The sequence below is a fragment of the Mytilus trossulus genome, chromosome 1 (genome assembly GCF_036588685.1).
Source record: "Mytilus trossulus isolate FHL-02 chromosome 1, PNRI_Mtr1.1.1.hap1, whole genome shotgun sequence".
Taxonomy (NCBI): domain Eukaryota; kingdom Metazoa; phylum Mollusca; class Bivalvia; order Mytilida; family Mytilidae; genus Mytilus; species Mytilus trossulus.
The window spans coordinates 19,174,812-19,194,648 of NC_086373.1; the positions used below are offsets into that span (position 1 = coordinate 19,174,812).

General features: G+C 32.6%; 1 protein-coding gene across 1 annotated transcript; it reads left to right on the plus strand.

Moving 5' to 3' along the window:
* The first annotated feature begins 362 nt into the window (after positions 1-362).
* Positions 363-18,688, plus strand: LOC134717813 (calcium-activated chloride channel regulator 1-like). The gene is made up of 13 exons (XM_063580310.1): positions 363-635; positions 2,408-2,696; positions 3,718-3,847; positions 4,204-4,360; positions 10,083-10,221; positions 12,779-12,885; positions 13,138-13,365; positions 13,820-14,107; positions 14,651-14,863; positions 15,071-15,341; positions 16,289-16,453; positions 16,760-16,969; positions 18,008-18,688. The coding sequence occupies exons 1-13, from the start codon at positions 465-467 to the stop codon at positions 18,493-18,495; spliced, it is 2,856 nt and encodes a 951-aa protein (XP_063436380.1). The 5' UTR covers positions 363-464; the 3' UTR covers positions 18,496-18,688.
* Positions 18,689-19,837: the final 1,149 nt, after the last annotated feature.

Consider the following 19,837-nt stretch of genomic DNA (forward strand, 5'->3'; position numbering starts at 1 on the left):
CTTGAAATTTGAGATACACGATAATGACACGATAAAACTCAGCCACGACATTGTAACTTGTATTTAAATTAAATATACTAAATGCCAACAATTGTTATTTTTATGTGGGTGTCCAGATTGTATGAATTTTACTTTTAGTTTTATGTTGCTTTCGAAACAGTGGTCTGGATCACGCACTGATATAAACTTAATACTTTAATGTATATACAGACGACCTTTTAACCCTGTTTGGTTTTGAAATTTTAATTTTCTTAAGGAGCTTTGTCATACACATTGTACTGATACTTATGGTCTTTACATAAGGGGTATTATATCACAGTTATTTACTTGAGAATTTAAATATCTAAACAATTACACTAAAAAGACAGTTGAAACTAATTAAATGTCCAAGCTTCCCTCTTCTTTGTAGTGGTGGCAAAAAGAATGTTTAAGTTGTTTGTTGACCCAAACTGATACTTTTCAAAATGAGAATTACGATTCAAGGAATTCTAATTTTGATTTCAGTTTTACTTATGTTTGATACAACTGTTGCAACACAACTGCCGATTTCTGTAAGTCAGAACGGATATAGTGGACTAACTGTGGCAATTAGCAATAAAATCGCAGAAAATGTCGCACTAATTCAAAAATTAAAGGTAAGTTTTTTTCTTTTTGCAAATGTAATTGTTTTAAGCTAACATATTGAGAAAGAGCAAAAAGAATTATTTTGAAGATCAATTTCGTAATCTGCTTTATTTATCAATATCAGTTTAAATTTTAAATCGTTTTAGGCCCCCCGAACGATTTTCCAAGTCTAGAAAATGGAAGTTATATCAAATAACTAAATATATAGATATAAGAAGATGTGATATGAGTGCCAATGAGACGACTCTCCGTACATGTTTCTCTATCATATCTTGCTCATCTGCTTTCAAATTGACAATAATTGAAAAAGCCCTACCAATTTTGAAAATGATTCAGGGGCATGTCCGTTCAGATTTTTGTCAGTTACTGTTTACACTACCATGTGAAAAAGTAACACAAAAACAAAATGTTTTGTATATATAAATAAAAGAGATGTGAAGTATATGCAACTTGACCCCCACCACCACCCGGAAAACATTAGATAAAATAAAATCCAACAACAGCTAAACAAACAAAACAAACAAACAAGCAAACAAATAACAAAAAAACAAACAAATTTAATTACAAGAATAAGATAAATGATTAACAGTACATATAAAGTGAACAAATGATAGGTCGACAATAGGCAGGTGTTCATTTAAGTAAACTCACGATTAATATAAGGAATATTAATTAAATGAGAGATGTTGGATATAAGTCCACGAGATAGCAACTCAACGATAAAAATAGCAGCATGACATCTAGATGCAGCATAAGACAACATAGACACGCCACATATATACACAAAATAGTGTGGTGTGACACACTTAAAAACCACTCAGACTGAGCAGCCAAATAGGGCCGATATTATCAAAGAATGGTCCTATTTAACCGAAGAATTATATATTTATATCATAAGACCAATTACCAACGAAAGCGAGCTGTGTCTATAAGAGACATATGGAAATATCAAAGCATATTGGTACTCGACTGTATATTATAGGAGAGAGACTGTGTTTAAGAACTACTATTGTTCGTCCATTTAGTCCATGATGCTCACCAGTATTCAGAGGCGGATTTAGGGGGGGGGGGCAGGGGGCCCGGGCCCCACTTATTGAGAAAAAATTGTTTGCTTATATAGGGAATCATTGAAGCGTGACTGGATCGGGCCCCCTCTTATGTCAGTCAGTGGGCCCCCACTTATGAAAATTTCTGGATCCGCCATTGGTATTGAGCATAGTTTAAAGAGTACCTTGTCAGAAATAATATGGTAAAATCCAAAATATTTTAGATCAGTTCAATATTGATAATTTTTCCCAATTTTATTATCACCGCCCTAAAAGCAAGATAGTTTTGTCTATTAAAAAGTATAACTTAATTCTTTCCTTTTTTTTTTTATCAGTTTTGAACACCTTAAAGTTTGTTTTATTTGTTTAAATGATAATGTTAACGGTCAATACGTTATAAAATAGAGCATAAGACTACAGCTACATTATCACCAATGTAAGCAGGTATGTAAGCAACCTCTTTATTTCAAATGTCTTTACTGAATTGAAAAGTATGTTTTGACATGCATGTTTACCCTTCCGGAGCACCTGCGATCACCCCTAGTTTTTGGTGGGGTTCGTGTTGTTTATTCTTTGGTTATTTTCTATGTTGTGTCATGTGTACTATTGTTTGTCTGTTTGTCTTTTTCATTTTTAGCCATGGCGTTGTCAGTTTTTTTTAGATTTATGAGTTTGACTGTCCCTTTGGTATATTTCGTCCCTCTTTCTCTGACATACTGTTTATCTGTTCACCCTAGGATTGGTTAACTGCAGCATCAAGAGTACTATACAAAGCTTCAAAATATCAATTATATTATAAAGATGTCACCATTGTTTTACCGAAAACATGGTCAATTCAAAGCAGTTACAAAAAGATATCGGGTCTAAAGTTCAACAGGGCGCACGTTAGAATTGACGAAGAAAATCCAGTTGTTGGAAAAGTGCCTTATGTCTTTGGACAAACAGAATGTGGAAAACCAGGACAATATATGCATTTGACGACATACCTTTTATTCGCTGGAGAATTTGCTGGCTTTGGAGAAATTGGTAAGACAATTAGTGATACTATACAAATGTGAAAACATCATGCATGTAACTCAATATGTATTCCGTTTTTGTGATTTGTATACCTGTTATTGGGTTAAGGCATATGGAATAACAGACAATTGAACAATATGAAGAAAAAAAAAAAAAAACAGGAAACATATATTAAGTCTGAATATAAATCTTGCAGGTGTATCTTGTATTTGGTTACTGTATTCGATATTTGTTTTTTTGTTTATAGGTTTAAGATTATTACATCATTCTTTGGAACTAATTCGCATTTTTCTGCCATTTAACGCCCCTTAAATCTCTTCATTGCTTATATTTTTAAGGCCTTCCAGTGTTCCTTATTTATTTACATCCTCTGATGGATAGATGTCCAACTGGCAGTGATATTGTTGGCTTTTTTAAAAACTACCTCTACCCTTTTTTATTGGGAAAATATGCGTCATTTTCATCAAATTGGGAAATTTAAAAAAAAAACATGAATTTGACTGAAACTTTAATTTGCAGACCCATTTTCAAGAGTCAAACCTTGCTTTAAAATAAGACCCCATTTTGTCAGTGATGATACATAAATAGACCCTCAAATGTGCACATATAGTCATTTTAGGCAAGAAAATTGTTTAAATGAGTGGTTTTCAGTTTGTATTCATGCACAATTACTACTGAGACTGCACTGTTTGGGAAAAAAGTTGTCTTTTTGGGAATAATTTTAAGTCATTTTTTTTTCAAATTGGGATTCTTCTCCAGGGGAAAAAGCCTTTATTCTCCGCTAATTTAAGGCAAACAATATCACTGACTGGCAACAATTCCACATCTTCTTTTTACTGTTTCACTATAAGTATATTAAAACCGAATTCAGACGTCATATCCACAATGCTTTTAATAATGTTATCTGTTAATTGTAGGTGTGTATCATTATAATGATGATCTACAATTCTATATATGTATACATGTTGTCAATTAATACAAGCCGTTCGGGTTATTGTCCCATCTAATTCAAAATAAAATAAATTGACAGGCGATGTATTTCTCCATGAATGGGGTCATCTCAGATGGGGACTATTTGACGAGTATGCATCTTTTGAGGAGGCGGGATTAGAATCACCATCAGCATTTTACTTAGACGAAGGAACATGGAAACCAACAAGGTAAGAACATCAACAACAAGACCATCATCACCATTATATTCATACATGTTTTTGATAAATATTTGTAGCCTGTTAGAAAGCAACTATAAATTCAACAAGACAATCATATTAAAACAAATAGATATAAAGCGAAAGACAAAAGAGCTAAATAACACCCGCTGAAACGTCTGTTAACACGATGAAAGGAGGAATTATGCAGCATGTAACCATCTCGGAATTCGTCAAAACCTTTTAAAAAATACAATTAAGGAGCCATATTTAAGAGTTTATAATATAGATTCATATTTCAACTAAAGACATTTTCATTGTTGTTAGTGTCTCAATGTATTCTATTGGAGCCATAATTCTTTTGATAGATGTACAGAAGAAGTGACTGGAAGAAGCATCAATATGTTTACCGGTGCTCCATGTACAGTTACAGAAGATGGTATCCCAGAGAAAGATTGTGTTTTTATTGCTGACAAAGATTCTTCCGCGACAGCTTCATTGATGGGTCAACAGAATGTTCTTAAGGTATATGTAATATACATATTCTAATAATTTTGATATACTAGTAGTGAGAAAGACTCTTCCAGCATAAAGTCATTATTTTTTTTTACATAATTTGATCTTAGTCATTCAAAACAAGGACTACTTGGAATTACGTTAAAAGCAGAACTGCAGAACTCATAGCAGGACCATTTGCATTAAGAACCCTCAACTCCTAGTATTTACCTCGGTATTTAAAAATTAAAAATATGGTTTATTCATAAACATAAATGCCTGATGATAGCCCAGATTCTTAATTTTGACATTTTGTAGCTGTTTAGTAGTATTCCCCTCGAGGAGTGTCGTTATTCAAAGCAGAATTTCTGTTAGAAGTAAAGCTATTCATTGTCCTTCAAATACATATATATATATTCAATTTAGTAATAGGTGTCTGTCGATGCTAATTTTTACGTTTGAATTACCCTGCCTTTAAGTTCAACAGGAAGTTGAATATGTAGATTTTATAACGTATTGCGTGATAAAAGGATTTTTGGTTTATTGAAAACGTGTTATGGTGACCTATAGTTGTTAATGTATGTGACATTTTGGTCTTTTGTGGATAGTTGTCTCATTGACAATCATACCATATGTATAAAGTATAACAATTTTAATATTTAATTTCTAGTAGGATTTGACAACTATTTCAAGAGGAAAATGACACAATCTTGTTTTATTCTACTAACATATCATCTTACTGTTGAAAGAAATTCCTTTCTTCAGTAAAAACATATGTTCGTATTGTCTTTGTCATGTATCTTTTTTATGCCCCACCTACGATAGTAGAGAGGCATTATGTTTTCTGGTCTGTGCGTCCGTTCGTCTGTCCGTCCGTCAGTTCGTCTGTCCGTCCGTCTGTTCGTCCGTCTGTCCCGCTTCAGGTTAAAGTTTTTGGTCAAGGTAGTTTTTGATGAAGTTGAAGTCCAATCAACTTGAAACTTAGTATACATGTTCCCTTTGATACGATCATTCTAATTTTAATGCCAAATTAGAGAATTTATTCCAATCTCACGGTCCACTAAACATAGAAAATAATAGTGCGAGTGGGGCATCCGTGTACTGTGGACACATTCTTGTTCCAAGATTCAAGATTCTTTATTTCTTAAACACCATAAAGATACAATGGTACGAAGAAGTTCATCAAACGTCATATAACATAACACAAACACACATGACAAGATGAGATGAAAATATCAAATAATACATGATAAACAGTATAGTAAAGAGGAGTGGTGATTAACCAGGAAGACTCACTTGAAAAGTTATAACCCTGATAAATTTGCACAGCTTTTTCAACTTATTTTTAATTTTTAACTGAAATAGTTTTTCAAATTTTAGTATGTTACATCTGTGCAAGAAAAACGTATCCAAATATTGTGCTCGAAAATTTGCCAAAGAACTACACTGCAAAGTGTAATGAAATTCATCACCAATCTCGTTACAATGACATAAGTTACAATATCTAAGGTTTCGCTCAATCTTATTCCATCTACCAGTTTCGATGGGTAACTTATGGTTACCCGTACGAAATCTACAATATGTTATTCTATCTTTATCATTTAAAAAATTCAGATATTCCTCAAATTCAAAATTTTGTTTATACAATTTGTAGGCCAAACCTTTTGGCGAACAGTCAATATCAGCTCTCCATTTCTGTTGAAACTGATCAAATAACTTTTGTTTTAAACTAATACCCAACCACTTAGAATTAAAATTTCCTTGTGACAACCATATATTGCTGTATCCACATTTATCTAATATATCTTTAATGCATTTCAACCAATCTGACCTAAATTGGTTGTCCGAATTTTTCAAGAACACGTATTTGTATAGTATTTTAGCAATCCTGTTATCATCCCCATTAACCATTTTTGACCAAAAATTAGCCATACGCAGCTGTATATATAAAGACATGGGATAAATACCAAGTTCACCATAAATCATAAAATTGGGTGTCGACTTCTTAAGGTTTAATAATAATTTACAAAATTTTAGGTGCACTTTTTCTATAATATCAGTATTACTGAAACCCCAAATCTCACACCCATACAGGAGAATTGGCTTCACAATTTTATCAAAAAGATCATATTGTGATTTCACTGACAAGTTGTGCAACCTCCCCTTTTTCAATACTTCATACATTGCTTTATTTGCTTTTCTAACTAAAATCTTCTTAGCACTCATAAAGCTACCTGTTCTTGAAAAATTCAACCCAAGATATGTCAATTCATTGACTATCTCCAATGCATTTCCGTCATATATAAAGTTAATATTTTGGGGTAATCTACCACCAGAAAAAATTATAATCTTAGTTTTACTTGTGTTAACTTTTAATTTCCAGGTACTGCAATATTCAAAGAACATATCTAATTGCAACTGTAGATCGGATGCATTATCCGAAAATAACACTGTATCATCTGCGTATAATAACACAAACAGTTTTAAGTAGATATCAAACTCATTCTCTATTTCATCAGTAATGCAATTTAAACCACATACATTTTTTTCTTCAATAAACTGTTGAAGGTCGTTCAAATACAATGAAAATAAAAAAGGAGACATATTTTCACCCTGTCTTACACCAATATTGCATGAAAAGTATTCTGACATTTCACCATTATACATAATACGAGATTTAATACCAGTGTACATATTAAAAATTACATTATACATTTTACCGTTAATATCATTCACAAGTAATTTATGCCAAAGACCCTTTCTCCAAACAGTATCAAAGGCTTTAGCAAAATCTACGAATGCACAGAATAGTTTCTTTTTCTTATTTTTCATGATACTAATAAGCATGTAGATAACAAATAAATTATCTGTAGTAGAATAACCTTCTCTGAAACCAGCTTGATTCTGACATAGTAAACAAAAATCATCAGAAAATTTATTCAAACGTGAATTCAAAATAGAAGTAAATAATTTCCCAAAGCAGCTTATAACTGTTATAGGTCTAAAATTGCTAGGATCATGTTTGTTACCTTTATTTTTAAATAAAGGTATAATATTTCCAGAAAGCCAATTTTCAGGGATAGTTCCACTGTCAAATATAATATTAAAAAGTTTCACAAACACCTGTGACATAACACTAAAAGAGTTTTTTAAATATTCATTTACAATCATATCATCACCAGAGGATTTATTATTTTTTAACTTTCTCAAAGATTTTTCAATTTCCTCTTCTGTAATAGGTGAATTTAATGTAACATTTAAATCTTTTACATTGTTCAAATTTTCTAAAACAATCTCTTCATCTTCAGAATTTCCTAAATTTAAGTTCTTAAAATAATCAAACAAAATATTAATAGGTACACATGGATTGTTTCCCCTTTTACCACCGTTCAAAATCTTCCAGTATTCTTTCGGGTTAATCGATCTTAAGTTTTCTATCTTGTGTCTAATTTTCTTTCTATGTTTACGAATGCTCTTATCCATTACTCGCTTATAACTCTTTTCTAGTTTCTTTGTTTCATTCACTCTGTCGTCAGTATTGTTTCGCTTAAGTTTTCGTCTACTAGACCGAAACTTTTTTCTAGCTTCCTTACATTCGCTATCGAACCATGGTTTTGATTTTTTTATATTTTGTGTATGCTTACGTCTTTTAGTAAATGTGCCGAATGTAGACTTTGCCGCATTTGTAAGTAAATGACATACATCCTCAACAACTTTATTTATAATTGAGTTTTCACTTGTATTTTCAACCATTTCCGTTAATTGAGCTAGTATTTCATTTACTTTAAGTCTATCAATGTTACTAATAAAGGTGTCTAATTGCTCATTTTCCCATCTCTTAATCTTCTCCTCAGGCATTTCATCATCATGACTGACGTCGTTTTGTTTTTCATAACAAGTAATCTTTAACGACAGTGGATTATGAATATCCGAAAATAAAACGCTAGAATTTAATACTGAAAAATTTTGAACCAGCTTAAGAAAATTTGGGGAAGCAATATTGTAATCCACTACACTAGTGTTTTTACATGTAAAACTACCCAGACCTTTGTCTTCACACATTCTTCCATTTAGGATAAACATATTGTTATTCTTACAAAATTCAAGAAGCAAGTTACCAAAATTGTTTTTTTTGTGATCCATACTTTTCCTTAATCGATTTATATTTAACTCATCTAAAGTACAAACACCCTCATTTTCAATGTCTAACATTCCTGAAAATTCTTCAAAATTTACGACGTCAAAGTCTGGCTCTTCTGCAGTTCGAGCATTAAAATCTCCAAAAAGACATATATTGTCATGACTTGTACTAAAATTCAAAAATTCACTTTCAATTTCGCTAAATGGATCACCAACACAATATACAGAATTTTCAGGCGGAATATACACAATACCACACAAAATATCTTGTTGTAGTTTAACTATATGTTTGTCAATTTTAAACCATAAAATATATTTACTGTCTGTTTCAACAACAGAAATATGATCAGATAATGATTCTTTAAAACCAAGTACAATTCCACCTGATTTTACTCTGTTTAAGTGAGATCTATTTTTCATTACAAATTTATAACCTGGCAAATCTATAACGTCTAAATCATCAGTTTTTGTTTCTACAAAACACAAAATACTAAATTCATTTAACAATTCTAAAAATTCTGGGTATTGTATACGCCTCTTTAAACCACAAACATTAAGGGTAATTATATTTGTTTTGTCTACTAAACATTTATTTACATTATACAAATCATTATCGATTGGTTTATTAATACACTTATGTCTTCCATGGTTATCCTATGAACCGTCTCGTTCAGGAGTAGAGTTCACCCGTGGACGTTTATTCGGTCTGGTGGTTGACCTTTGAGGCTCTTTATGCTCGGTATCGTCTGCGATTTCATCTGGCTTAACAAGTTTGTCGTTAATGTAAAGTTTGTCTCTTTTCATTACAACTTTTAATTTCTCTTTTCTCGCCTGTTTCGCTATTGGATATAGCTTTCGTCGTTGTTCTTCTATTTCTGGTGGAAACTGCTCGTTTACACCGTAAAATGTACCTCTTAGATTTCGTCCTGCTTTTTTCACCATATCAAGGTCAGAATAATACAGGAATCTTGCAATAATTGGTCTCGGTTTCCCTGGCTCACTTTTACCAAATCTGTGAATGTTTCCAAATTCTAACGGTTTTTGGATCTTCATTTCATTGTAAATAAACTGTCTAATCTTCATTTCACAGTTTTCATCCCTTTGCTCTTGAAGTCCCGTGAAAATGAGATTATATTTCATAGACCTACATTGCATGTCCAGTAGTTTTCCTTTTAGCTTCTCACTATAACTTTCTAATTTTCTAAGTTCATCTTTAATACTCTGAGAATCATTACCATCTCCGTTATTTCTCTTAAGTTGTTCGATATCTTTTTCTAAAGGCATTGCAGTTGTTTTAAATAATAACATAACATTGAGTCATTTGCACTATATCTATTTAGACCAATATTATTACCAGTTAAGAATTCTTCTACCTTAGCTGTATTTGTCAAAAACATCTAGAAGTTTGGGTGTTCAGAGGTCTTCAACGTCGTACTGCATTTTGCCTGTTTAACTTTTTTTTATTTGAGCGTCACTAACGAGACTTTTGTAGACGAAACGGGTACCGAATTTTAAGCTGTGTATCTATTTTTATCCCAATTTATTGCCTGATTGTAAAATGCCTATGATTTTACAGTTTGCCACATTTTTAACTGATAAAAAATGATTTTAGATGGAAGAGTTTTGTGATACGGATGAATCAGGTACTGACAGTAAACTGCGTCATAACAGTCAAGCACCGAATAACCAGAATATCAAATGTAACTCTAGAAGTGCATGGGAAGTCATGCATGAACATGATGATTTCAAAGGTTAGATATACAGTTTGCTATGTATTGTGACCAAATTGAAATCGTGAAAATTTGCATAAAATTTGTGTTTAACCCATCAGAAATGAAAACGAACTTTACGAAAATTATGGCCAAATTGACAATAAAACTCAAGACATTTCTACATCTTATGGTATCTATTTACTAATAAAAATCGCTCCGCCATTGGTTTTATTTGTTTAAAAAATACCGATTTATCGATTTTAGTTGAAATGATAGAACATTTTTTGAGTGAGAACTCACTTTTGTCCTATGAGTGTACACATCATTGCATACAACTGCTTTAGGGGGGGGGGGGGGTTGTTGTTAAATGATATCCTGGTGATTTCAAAGGAAAAACATTTATATACATCTGCACATACGCTGGTGATAACATGGATAACACCGGGTACCATTTATATGTTTTCAAAAATGAAACTACAAAAAAAAAAAAATCACAAATTCTCAAGCAATTATACAAACGTCAGAACAGAACTATTTACAATTCAAATTTGTCAAAAGTCTGATGAAGATGATGTGAATCGTGGCTGGTAATTCAAACTACAAGTGAAAACTTTCATTTAATCACAGCAATTATATTTTGTTCTGTACGCGTCAAAGGGCAGCCATTTTTAACCGAATTTGTTTTCATTATTCCGTTCTCAATCAAATTTTAATCCGATTAGTAAAAAAATGACAGAGTCTGTCCACACAGCGTGCCTATTATACTGAATGTGATCTGGCAGAGACCAGACAGTTTCCCCACGCTGACGGAAGATATAATTAGAAAACTGTCAATATATTTGGGATGACCACAAACTGTCACTGACGCAATTCTATCACAGTCTGCTGTACTGTATTGCAAACGGATTTGTCTGGACTCAGTCGTATTGTGTTCTGTAATTGTCGGAACTCCGAAATGGGAATCATTCGCGAATTTCTTATCCATAACGGTTTGGCAACGACAGTTCGCATTCGTCATGATCTGGGTGCAATCTGGACTTACTGTAAAAAAAAAACAGCAATGAAAAATTTCTCCAGATCATACAGTTCCACATGACACCGTCCAGAAATCACAGACCATTGTAACGATTTTGATCCGATGCACCAAAATCTGTCCCAACATGGTCACGATTTTAATACGATTTAGACAAAATCGGATTAGTTTCCTCGTTTGTTACTGTACGCATCTAATGCAGCATTCACACAGTGCCGGTTATGGCTCTGGTTTGAGACCAGACAGCGTTAAGATTTGAAAAGGTAAAAAGTAGGATTACTATCCTTATTTATCTGGAATGTCCTATCATTGTCTTAACGAAGTCGTATTCGTTCGTAACATATTCCTACGGATCGGTAATTGTCCGGAGTGGTCGGATAATCATACCTGACAGTTAGGTGCGTCCCGTAACATTCGGGGAAACTCAACAGATTTTGTTAAGTCGGATTTAAATCGTGAATATGTCGAAACAGATTCTGATGTGTCGGATCGAATCGTAACAAATGTACCTGATCATTTCGATTATGGCGACAGTACTTGTTTTCTCACGGATATCTTTTGTCAGCGTCGGTTAACTGTCTGGTCATTGTCTGATCTCTGTCAGACCATATTTGGTAAACTATGGACGCTGTCAAGATAGATTCAGTCGTTTGCCCAATCCGAAATAAAACACATAGGATTAGAATCGGATTGAGAACGGGATAATCGGGACAAATTCGGTTGGAAACAGCTGAACTTGGACACTTCCTGAACAATATCTGATTGTTGTCGTGATTCAATAAACATTTTAACAAATTTGAATTTCCTGCCACGATTCAGAGGATCTTGATCAGAATTTTGACAAATTGCAACCGGGAATGGTCCTGTAAATAAACTCATCATAGATACAAGGACTAACATTTTATATTTAAGCCAGACGCGCGTTTCGTCTAAAAAAAAGACTCATCAGTGACGTTCAAATCAAAAATTATTTAAAAGGCCATATACATTACGATGTTGAAGAGCATTGATGACCAAAAATTCCTAAGCTAAGGTAATCTATTCCTGAGGTAGAAAAGCCTTATATTTCAAAAATTCAAAGTTTTGTTAACTGTAAATTTATTATTATGAACATATCAATGATAACTCCAGTCAACACAGAAGTGCTGACTACTGGGCTTATGATAACCTCGGGGAAATAAATCTCCACCAGCAGTGGCATCGACCCAGTGGTTGTAAATAAACTCATCCTAGATACCAGGTTGAAAATTTTACACTGACGCCAGACGCGCGTTTCGTCTAAAAAAAAAAGGACTTCAGTAAAAATTGTGAATGTGTGACCCCAGCTTAACTGTCAGGGGTGCTTGGTCGATATTTCCGGACCATTATCGATACATAGCTATCTAATACGAACGTATGCGACTATGATTAGACAATGCATTTTAGGCATTGTTTGAATGCCACATAAAGCAAGTTTTGAATGGAATTTATGATATTTTGCTTATCATCTGTGTCACAATAATTTCACCGTGTCACATTCGTTCTAACAAATAAAAATCACGTTATTTTTTGTTTATCGAACAGGTAATACCCCTGGATCTCCAAGTATTGATACAACACCGGATTTCACAATAGAAGTAGAGACTGACCAACGAATATGTCTGCTTCTTGATATTTCCGGCAGCATGAAAGTTTGTAAATTTTATTATTTCTTATGGTTTTCTTAAATTTACGTAACACGCTTTCATTATACATGTAAATATTTTGTAATATTTGGACTAAGATTTAATTAACCGTGCTTTACGTGAACTTATCAACAATTAGATAGTGTCTGTTTATTTTTATTTGCGAGTAACTCTTCATTTTGCGGAAAATGAAATGTTTTCATTCTTTGAAAAATAAATGCGTTTATAAATTATTGGAACGTTAATTTTGTTTTACAGAAAAACGAAAGAAGTTCTAAAATGTATACAGCAGCATCGAATTTTCTATTAAATATGGTAGCAGACGGAACCTCAGTTGCTGTTGCTACTTTTAATAATAAAGGAAGGATTGTTCATCAAATGTTGACAATATCAAGCCAGTCTGATCGTCAACAACTCGTTGCTAGTTTACCAACAACAACCGGAGGTACTACATCTATTGGTGCAGGACTGTTGGCTTGTATTACGGTCAGTTTTGTCAAGATTATATATACAAACAAAACAACATAATATTTTTATACATGTCATATATATTTTCAGGGTGATTCCTAACTAATATTTTTTTCAGGAAGTAGTAATTGAAATAAATGTACATGAAATCTTTAAACTCAATCTGTTGAATGTGAAGTGATGGTTATTTTAGTCAGGTATTTTTTGTGATTCTGCATTTTTCTATTGTACATTTATTGCATCACAATTTTAATTTGTTACCAAACAGATGCAACACATGCTCAAAATGAGATAAGATGTAAAATAAAAAGGGATGTTTCGTAAATCTTCCTCTCTGATGAAAGATACGAGGAGAGAAAACAGCAAACATTCATTAAAACAAACCAGAAAAAGAACTAAATAAATATCAAAACACATCTCAAATTTATTTTCCTTTTTTGGGAATCAACATAATTATTTTTTTATATAACAGGCCTTAAACTCTACTAGTGATGGTTTAGAAGGCTCGATGATTTATCTTGTTACGGATGGAGAGGAAAGTCGTGCGCCTTTCATTGCTGATGTCCAGCCAGACATCACGACCAATGGAGTTATTGTTAATACATTAGCACTGGGGAATGAGTCAGACACACATTTAGGAGGGATATCACGGGCATCAGGAGGGCAGAGTTTCTACTATTCTGAAGATGAAGACAGTACAGTTCTCACAGACGTGTTTGCTGCTGCAGTTGTAGATACCAGCACTGACATGCTAATTCAGGTCAGAACAGAGTTGTAAAAACACCCAACATTTGAAATGTCAAATTCTATATCTAACATGGATTCGACTTATTGAAAAAATATAGACTTAGATTCCGAGTTTCAATATTATGCAATTTCTGTTATCTCAATCTCAAGAAAAAAATCGCAACAGTATTCGAGACATAAATATATAGGTTTTAATATTTTAATGAATTTGATGCGCTAAAATTATACTGGAATTGACTAATATGATAAAAAGAGGTTTGTTTTCAACAAAAATAATAATGAAGCTATTAGAACGTTAGAAAGACTCTTAATTTCATTTATTTAGAGATGAGCATACAGTAAAACATTATGATACTTTTTGTTAACAGTAAACTTTAGAAAAGAAACCTACATATGTTTGCTCATAGATAGAAGGAGTGAGAAACTCCGGGACCACCTACTGAATCTACCAAAATTAATATTAAGTGAAAGTTATACATATGGTTTTGTTCTATGTTGACTTTAAGTTATTTCATGTTCTTTGTTGACGTCTCTGACAAGTATATACTTTCTACAGATTGAAAGCAAGAGTTGTTCTCTGTCATCAACACAGCCGTTTGAACATTATATAACCATAGATGCAACAGTTGGAAGAGACACTATAGTGCAAATATCTTCAAGTGAAAGTTATGATATTGATCTATCAGTAACCGGCCCGGATCAAACAATATACACAGAAACAAATTCAACTTTTGGAATTACTACCATCAGAATACCTAATATAGCACAGGTAATATATTCAAACAGTTTTTGAGACTTTTAATTAGTCTTTGATTGGTTATATTTCTGCTGCAGTTGATTTTGATTCAGAAAAATAAATGAAAAAAGATATAAATGATAACTAGTAAATGAGAAACAGAGCCAATCAAAAATAGAAAATCTGAAAAACTAATTTTGTTTTCATTAAAAACACTTATTCTAATTTTAACAATTTCAGAGTGGAAGTTATAAAGTTTCTGTAACAACTACATCCAATAGTATGATTCCTGCTGTTTTAAACATACAGTCGAAGGTTAAAGTTCCAGGAGAAACAACAGCCAAACTAAGTGTTTGGTTGTCTGATGATACGCATGTGTACGGTTCAGATGCTACTACTGTTGTTTATGTTGCAGTTTTGAAAGGGATGGCACCCGTATTGAAATGTGATGTAACAGCGAGCGTAGAGGGATATAATGCTAGCTCCATACAGCTCTATGATAATGGAATTGGTACATCATCCTTCTTAATTTCTTTTCATGTAAACTGATTTATTTATACATTCATGTGTCATGTGTGATTCATGTGACCTTTCTGTTTTATGTCTTGCCTTTACGAATTCGTTTAGGCGAGACTGAGAAGTGCTGTGTAATGTGATGGCTTAGGCGGAGGAAAGTTTTTAACAATGCATTAGTTTATGATTGATTTAGGTCAGTTTAAGGGGAACCACTGGTGATATAGTATTTGATATACAGTTTTGTAAGCATTGACAGAATTTGAAACATCTTATTTTCATTGAGACGATTTTGCCCCGTCCCATCAATTGATAATTGATCTATTGACGTTAAGACCTTTGCTTAAGTTACATGTTTAATTTTGAGATTAGACAAGTTTACTTTTATAAAGCACTGGGGTAAGTCGATGGTATTTACCCTGTAGTTCCACTATAAGGTCCAGGTTCATTTTATTGAAATTATATGGCTCTGTCTCCTCATCATGGTTTATTGACTTTGAAACTTTTGCATAGCTAACATGTTAAAGTATTGCTAGTTTAATTTTAACATTTACGTTTTGCTTCAAAATCATACCTGGTCCTTGTACAACAGATTTCAATACTATTGTGTCTACAATAACCATCAGGAATTTAGGCGGAAAAGGTCTTACATAATTCGGAGGACTATTGAACAATACGAGTTGGCCTTTTCGTGCGGTCTATCTTAAAATTAGTACATTCATGTATAACAGTATGAAGAAGTCATGACCTGTTCAGCATTTAAACGATGAATTAAGAGAATAGACGGTAGGGCAAAGTGGTGCCTACACAATTTCTTATTGATTTTTTATGATGGGTTAAATTTATTTAGTTTCATATAAGTCAAAGGTTAACCAATTTTTATATGTGTTAACCAAATCAGTTACTTTTAACTATTGATGTATCTTTTTTTTTTGTTAATTATAGGTTCTGATTCACGAGAAAACGATGGAATATATTCAGCTTATGTATTTTCTAATAATTTTGAACGAAATGGGCGCCACACTCTCAAAATATCTGGCCAAAATACAAACAACAGAGCAGAAATACTAAAATCAAAGCAAAAGAGTAATACATTGCCATATTACTCAGGTAACAATACATTCTATATATAAAGAAAATGTGATATTTGTTGACATAATATTTCTACAGAACTTCTGGAATTTTTCTAACAAACCAAAAATTTTAACGGACTTTTATCATTATATCAAACGTCATTGAAAACATATTAAGAATTTTTTATTTTTGTTTCAAACATCAATAGAAGCGAAATATTGAAATGATATTTCACTAGCAGTCAATTGGCTTTAGTTTTGTCTGAAGTTTATAATTCCACCTTATTTAAATCCGTATTCATTCGTCTTTTGATCAATCTCTGTGCACGTTTTCTGTTTACAGGTTTGACTACCGAATTAGTTGGGAATTTCCAGAGAGTAATTCTATCCAGTGAAATAAGTGTAACCAACTATAGTACTACTCCGTTGACAGATAATATAAAACCATCAAAAGTAACCACGCTTAAGTTAAAGTCTGTTCAGTTAATGGGAGATAAGTTACACATTAATTTACTTTGGAAGGCTATTGGTGATGATCTGGACGTTGGTACAGGTATGCATTTACAAAATCATCGTTTCAACATCTAATACATTCTGGTTAATTTTTTGCAAAAGTGTTCACACATACCTTGTGAAATCGTGATGGTACAAACTATGTGGTCAAAACTGATCAAATATTAATAACTTGATCGTAGATTTTCAAGCAGCATACGAAATTATGCTTTAGCGATAATAAAATATCTAAGCTTTTTGTTTTCTAAGCTTATATGCATTAAATGTTTTCTTTTTGTTGTTTACCTTACTACGTTATAATGAGCTATTATCTTTTCTGAGCTGAGTGTTACGCCTAAAGTGTGTCATGCCTATGGACACATTTATTTTTTTCTATGTGTGTTGTTTTGAAATCAAACATTTTGTTTTGAAAAATCATAGAACACATACAGTAATTTCAATTTTAATTTTCCTATAGTCAACTTTCCATTTCTGGGTAGCAACATTCCAGAGGCACCAGCATATGGAGTATATGTGTCTCAATTGATACGTTAATATAGAGCTATCTCACAGTACGTTGGTTTTTGTTGAACGAGTAAAACTGCATTCTCAAAAGTTGCTAAGACAGGGCTATGAACCAATGAAATAAGGTCATCACTGAAGAAATTTTACGTCGCCATCACGAGCTGTTTGGCGATTATGACAAAAGTGTATCAGAAATCATATATGATATTCCTTCTCAGTCATAATAACCTTCCACTATTACCGAACCGAACAAAAAATAACACGACGGATGCCGTATACGGTACAGGAAATGCTAACCCATCCGGACCACCTGATTTCCCTCCCGGTTTGTAGTGGAGTTCGTATTTTTTCTTGATTATTATTTATAACTGTTTATGTAAATGTCCTTTGGTTTTGTGAGTCTTTGTACATTCATTGGTTTTGATTGTTATTGTCTTCAAAAAGCAGGAAAAACAATAACTGCTCTATATGAGATTTGTTCAACGATACCAATAAAGACATACTCTCAATGATATTATTAACGAAATGTCTTATAGTTTAAACTGACCTATTTAATATTTTTTTTATATTTCAGCATCTGAATATGACTTAAGAATATCAGACAGTTTCTCTAAAATTAAACAACAACCTGAACAGTGTACCAAATTAACTAACAACATTCCAATCCCAAAGTTAGCGGGAAGTACTGAACAACATTTGATTACATTAGACGATGACTCGCTTACTAAATATATAGTTGTCAGAGCTATAGATGACGAAGGAAACAAGGGAGATTATTCTAACATTGTTTCTGTTTCAAAGCTTACCGATCCGGCTTGGAATAGAGAAACTATAAACACAGTTAATCTAACTGGAACATTCGTTTCTGGGGGTTTAGCGATAGCGATATTGTTGGTAATGTTGATATTAGGGCTTTGTTTAAAAGTTAGATTGTCAAAGACAAACGATCAGAAAAGGCTAATTAATGAAAAGAGAAATCAAAAACAGAAATCTGGTAAAAGAGGTTCTTCAAAAAAACACCATAACCGATATGAATACGAGAATAGAAACAATATTGTATAATAGAAGCAATAAAAACAACTTTGAAAAACTTAATCAAACTCATTCATATCAGTGATTGCATATAAGCTTTTTGATGTGAAAGAAAGTCGGTATCAATTAAGTGTTTAATTTGTACAGTTTATGTAAACAAGAATGAATGTCGAGAATTGAGCATGCTTCTTATCACATTTTTATTTATAAAAATAACCGAAAATCAGACGTATCAGAAAAAGAAGTCTTGGTTATTTCATTGTTAAATGAGACATTTTAAAAAGAAAATTCAATTTCAAAATGAATCACACAGTTTCAGTCTGCATGCTCCTAATCATAGCTAGTTCTATAAACAAATAAAAAATAATGAATACAACCAACCACATTAAACAATGATCAAACACAGTAAAGATTAACTTGATGCTGCTCACAAGAAAGCTGTCAAACCAAGAATTCCAAATGGTAAAATTGAAATTATCCCTTCGTAAATTTTACGGACACCATCACGAGTTAGTTGACCGTTATGAAATAACCGTTTTACAGATGATATCGGATATGTTCCTTATGTCTTAACTACAATACCCTTCCCTTTTCACAATTCTGACCTACCGAATAAGACTTTTTAACGGATTTGTAATAAAATAAGCAATACCACGGGTGTCACATGTGGAGCAGAACTGCTAACCCTTCCGGAGCACCTGAGATTACTCCCAGTTTTTGGTGGGGTTCATGTTGTTTATAATAGTCCTTTTTTGTCTTCTCTCCTTTTATTTGTCTGTTTATCTTTTTATTTTTATCCATGGCGTTGTTTATTTTATTTTTAATGTCTGAGTTTGACTGTCCTTCTGGTATCGTGTGTCCCTCCTTGATGATTATCTATTCTTGTTTTTACAGTAAAAAAAAATCCCTCAATTTTCATTTATATAGTATTTGTAATTGGGAAGTAATCACGATTACAATCGGTTGTATTTGTATAGAAATTACCATTACTTGAAATCAGAAAATGCATGATAACTGACTATACGGGAGTAAATTGCGAACTGTAACCAATACCATATGATTTTGAATACTGATCACGATTAACTCATATCTGGTTCCAACATCTTACTTTAGCTTATACCCTCTAGTATATACTTTTCTTCTTTTTTACTCCACATAACTAGTTTCAACAAAAGGACGATGTGTCATTCAATATACATTGTTAACTTCTTGCTGAACTGTAGAAAAACAGTAATATAGCAAAGATACCGAACTCCAAGTGAAATGACAAACGAAAAGCTCAAACATATTAAACTAATAGAAATCTACTGTCGTTTCGTGACTTGTATAGGAAGATGTCTATTTGCCTATACATGTAGATATCTACTCATGT

Excerpts from the sequence above, each read along its gene's own strand:
- LOC134717813 (XM_063580310.1), top strand. The coding sequence starts at position 465 with ATGAGAATTACGATTCAAGGAATTCTAATTTTGATTTCAGTTTTACTT. Across the intron at positions 4,361-10,082 it reads GTCAACAGAATGTTCTTAAG|ATGGAAGAGTTTTGTGATAC; the intron begins GTATATGTAATA and ends AAATGATTTTAG. Across the intron at positions 16,970-18,007 it reads TGATCTGGACGTTGGTACAG|CATCTGAATATGACTTAAGA; the intron begins GTATGCATTTAC and ends TTTATATTTCAG.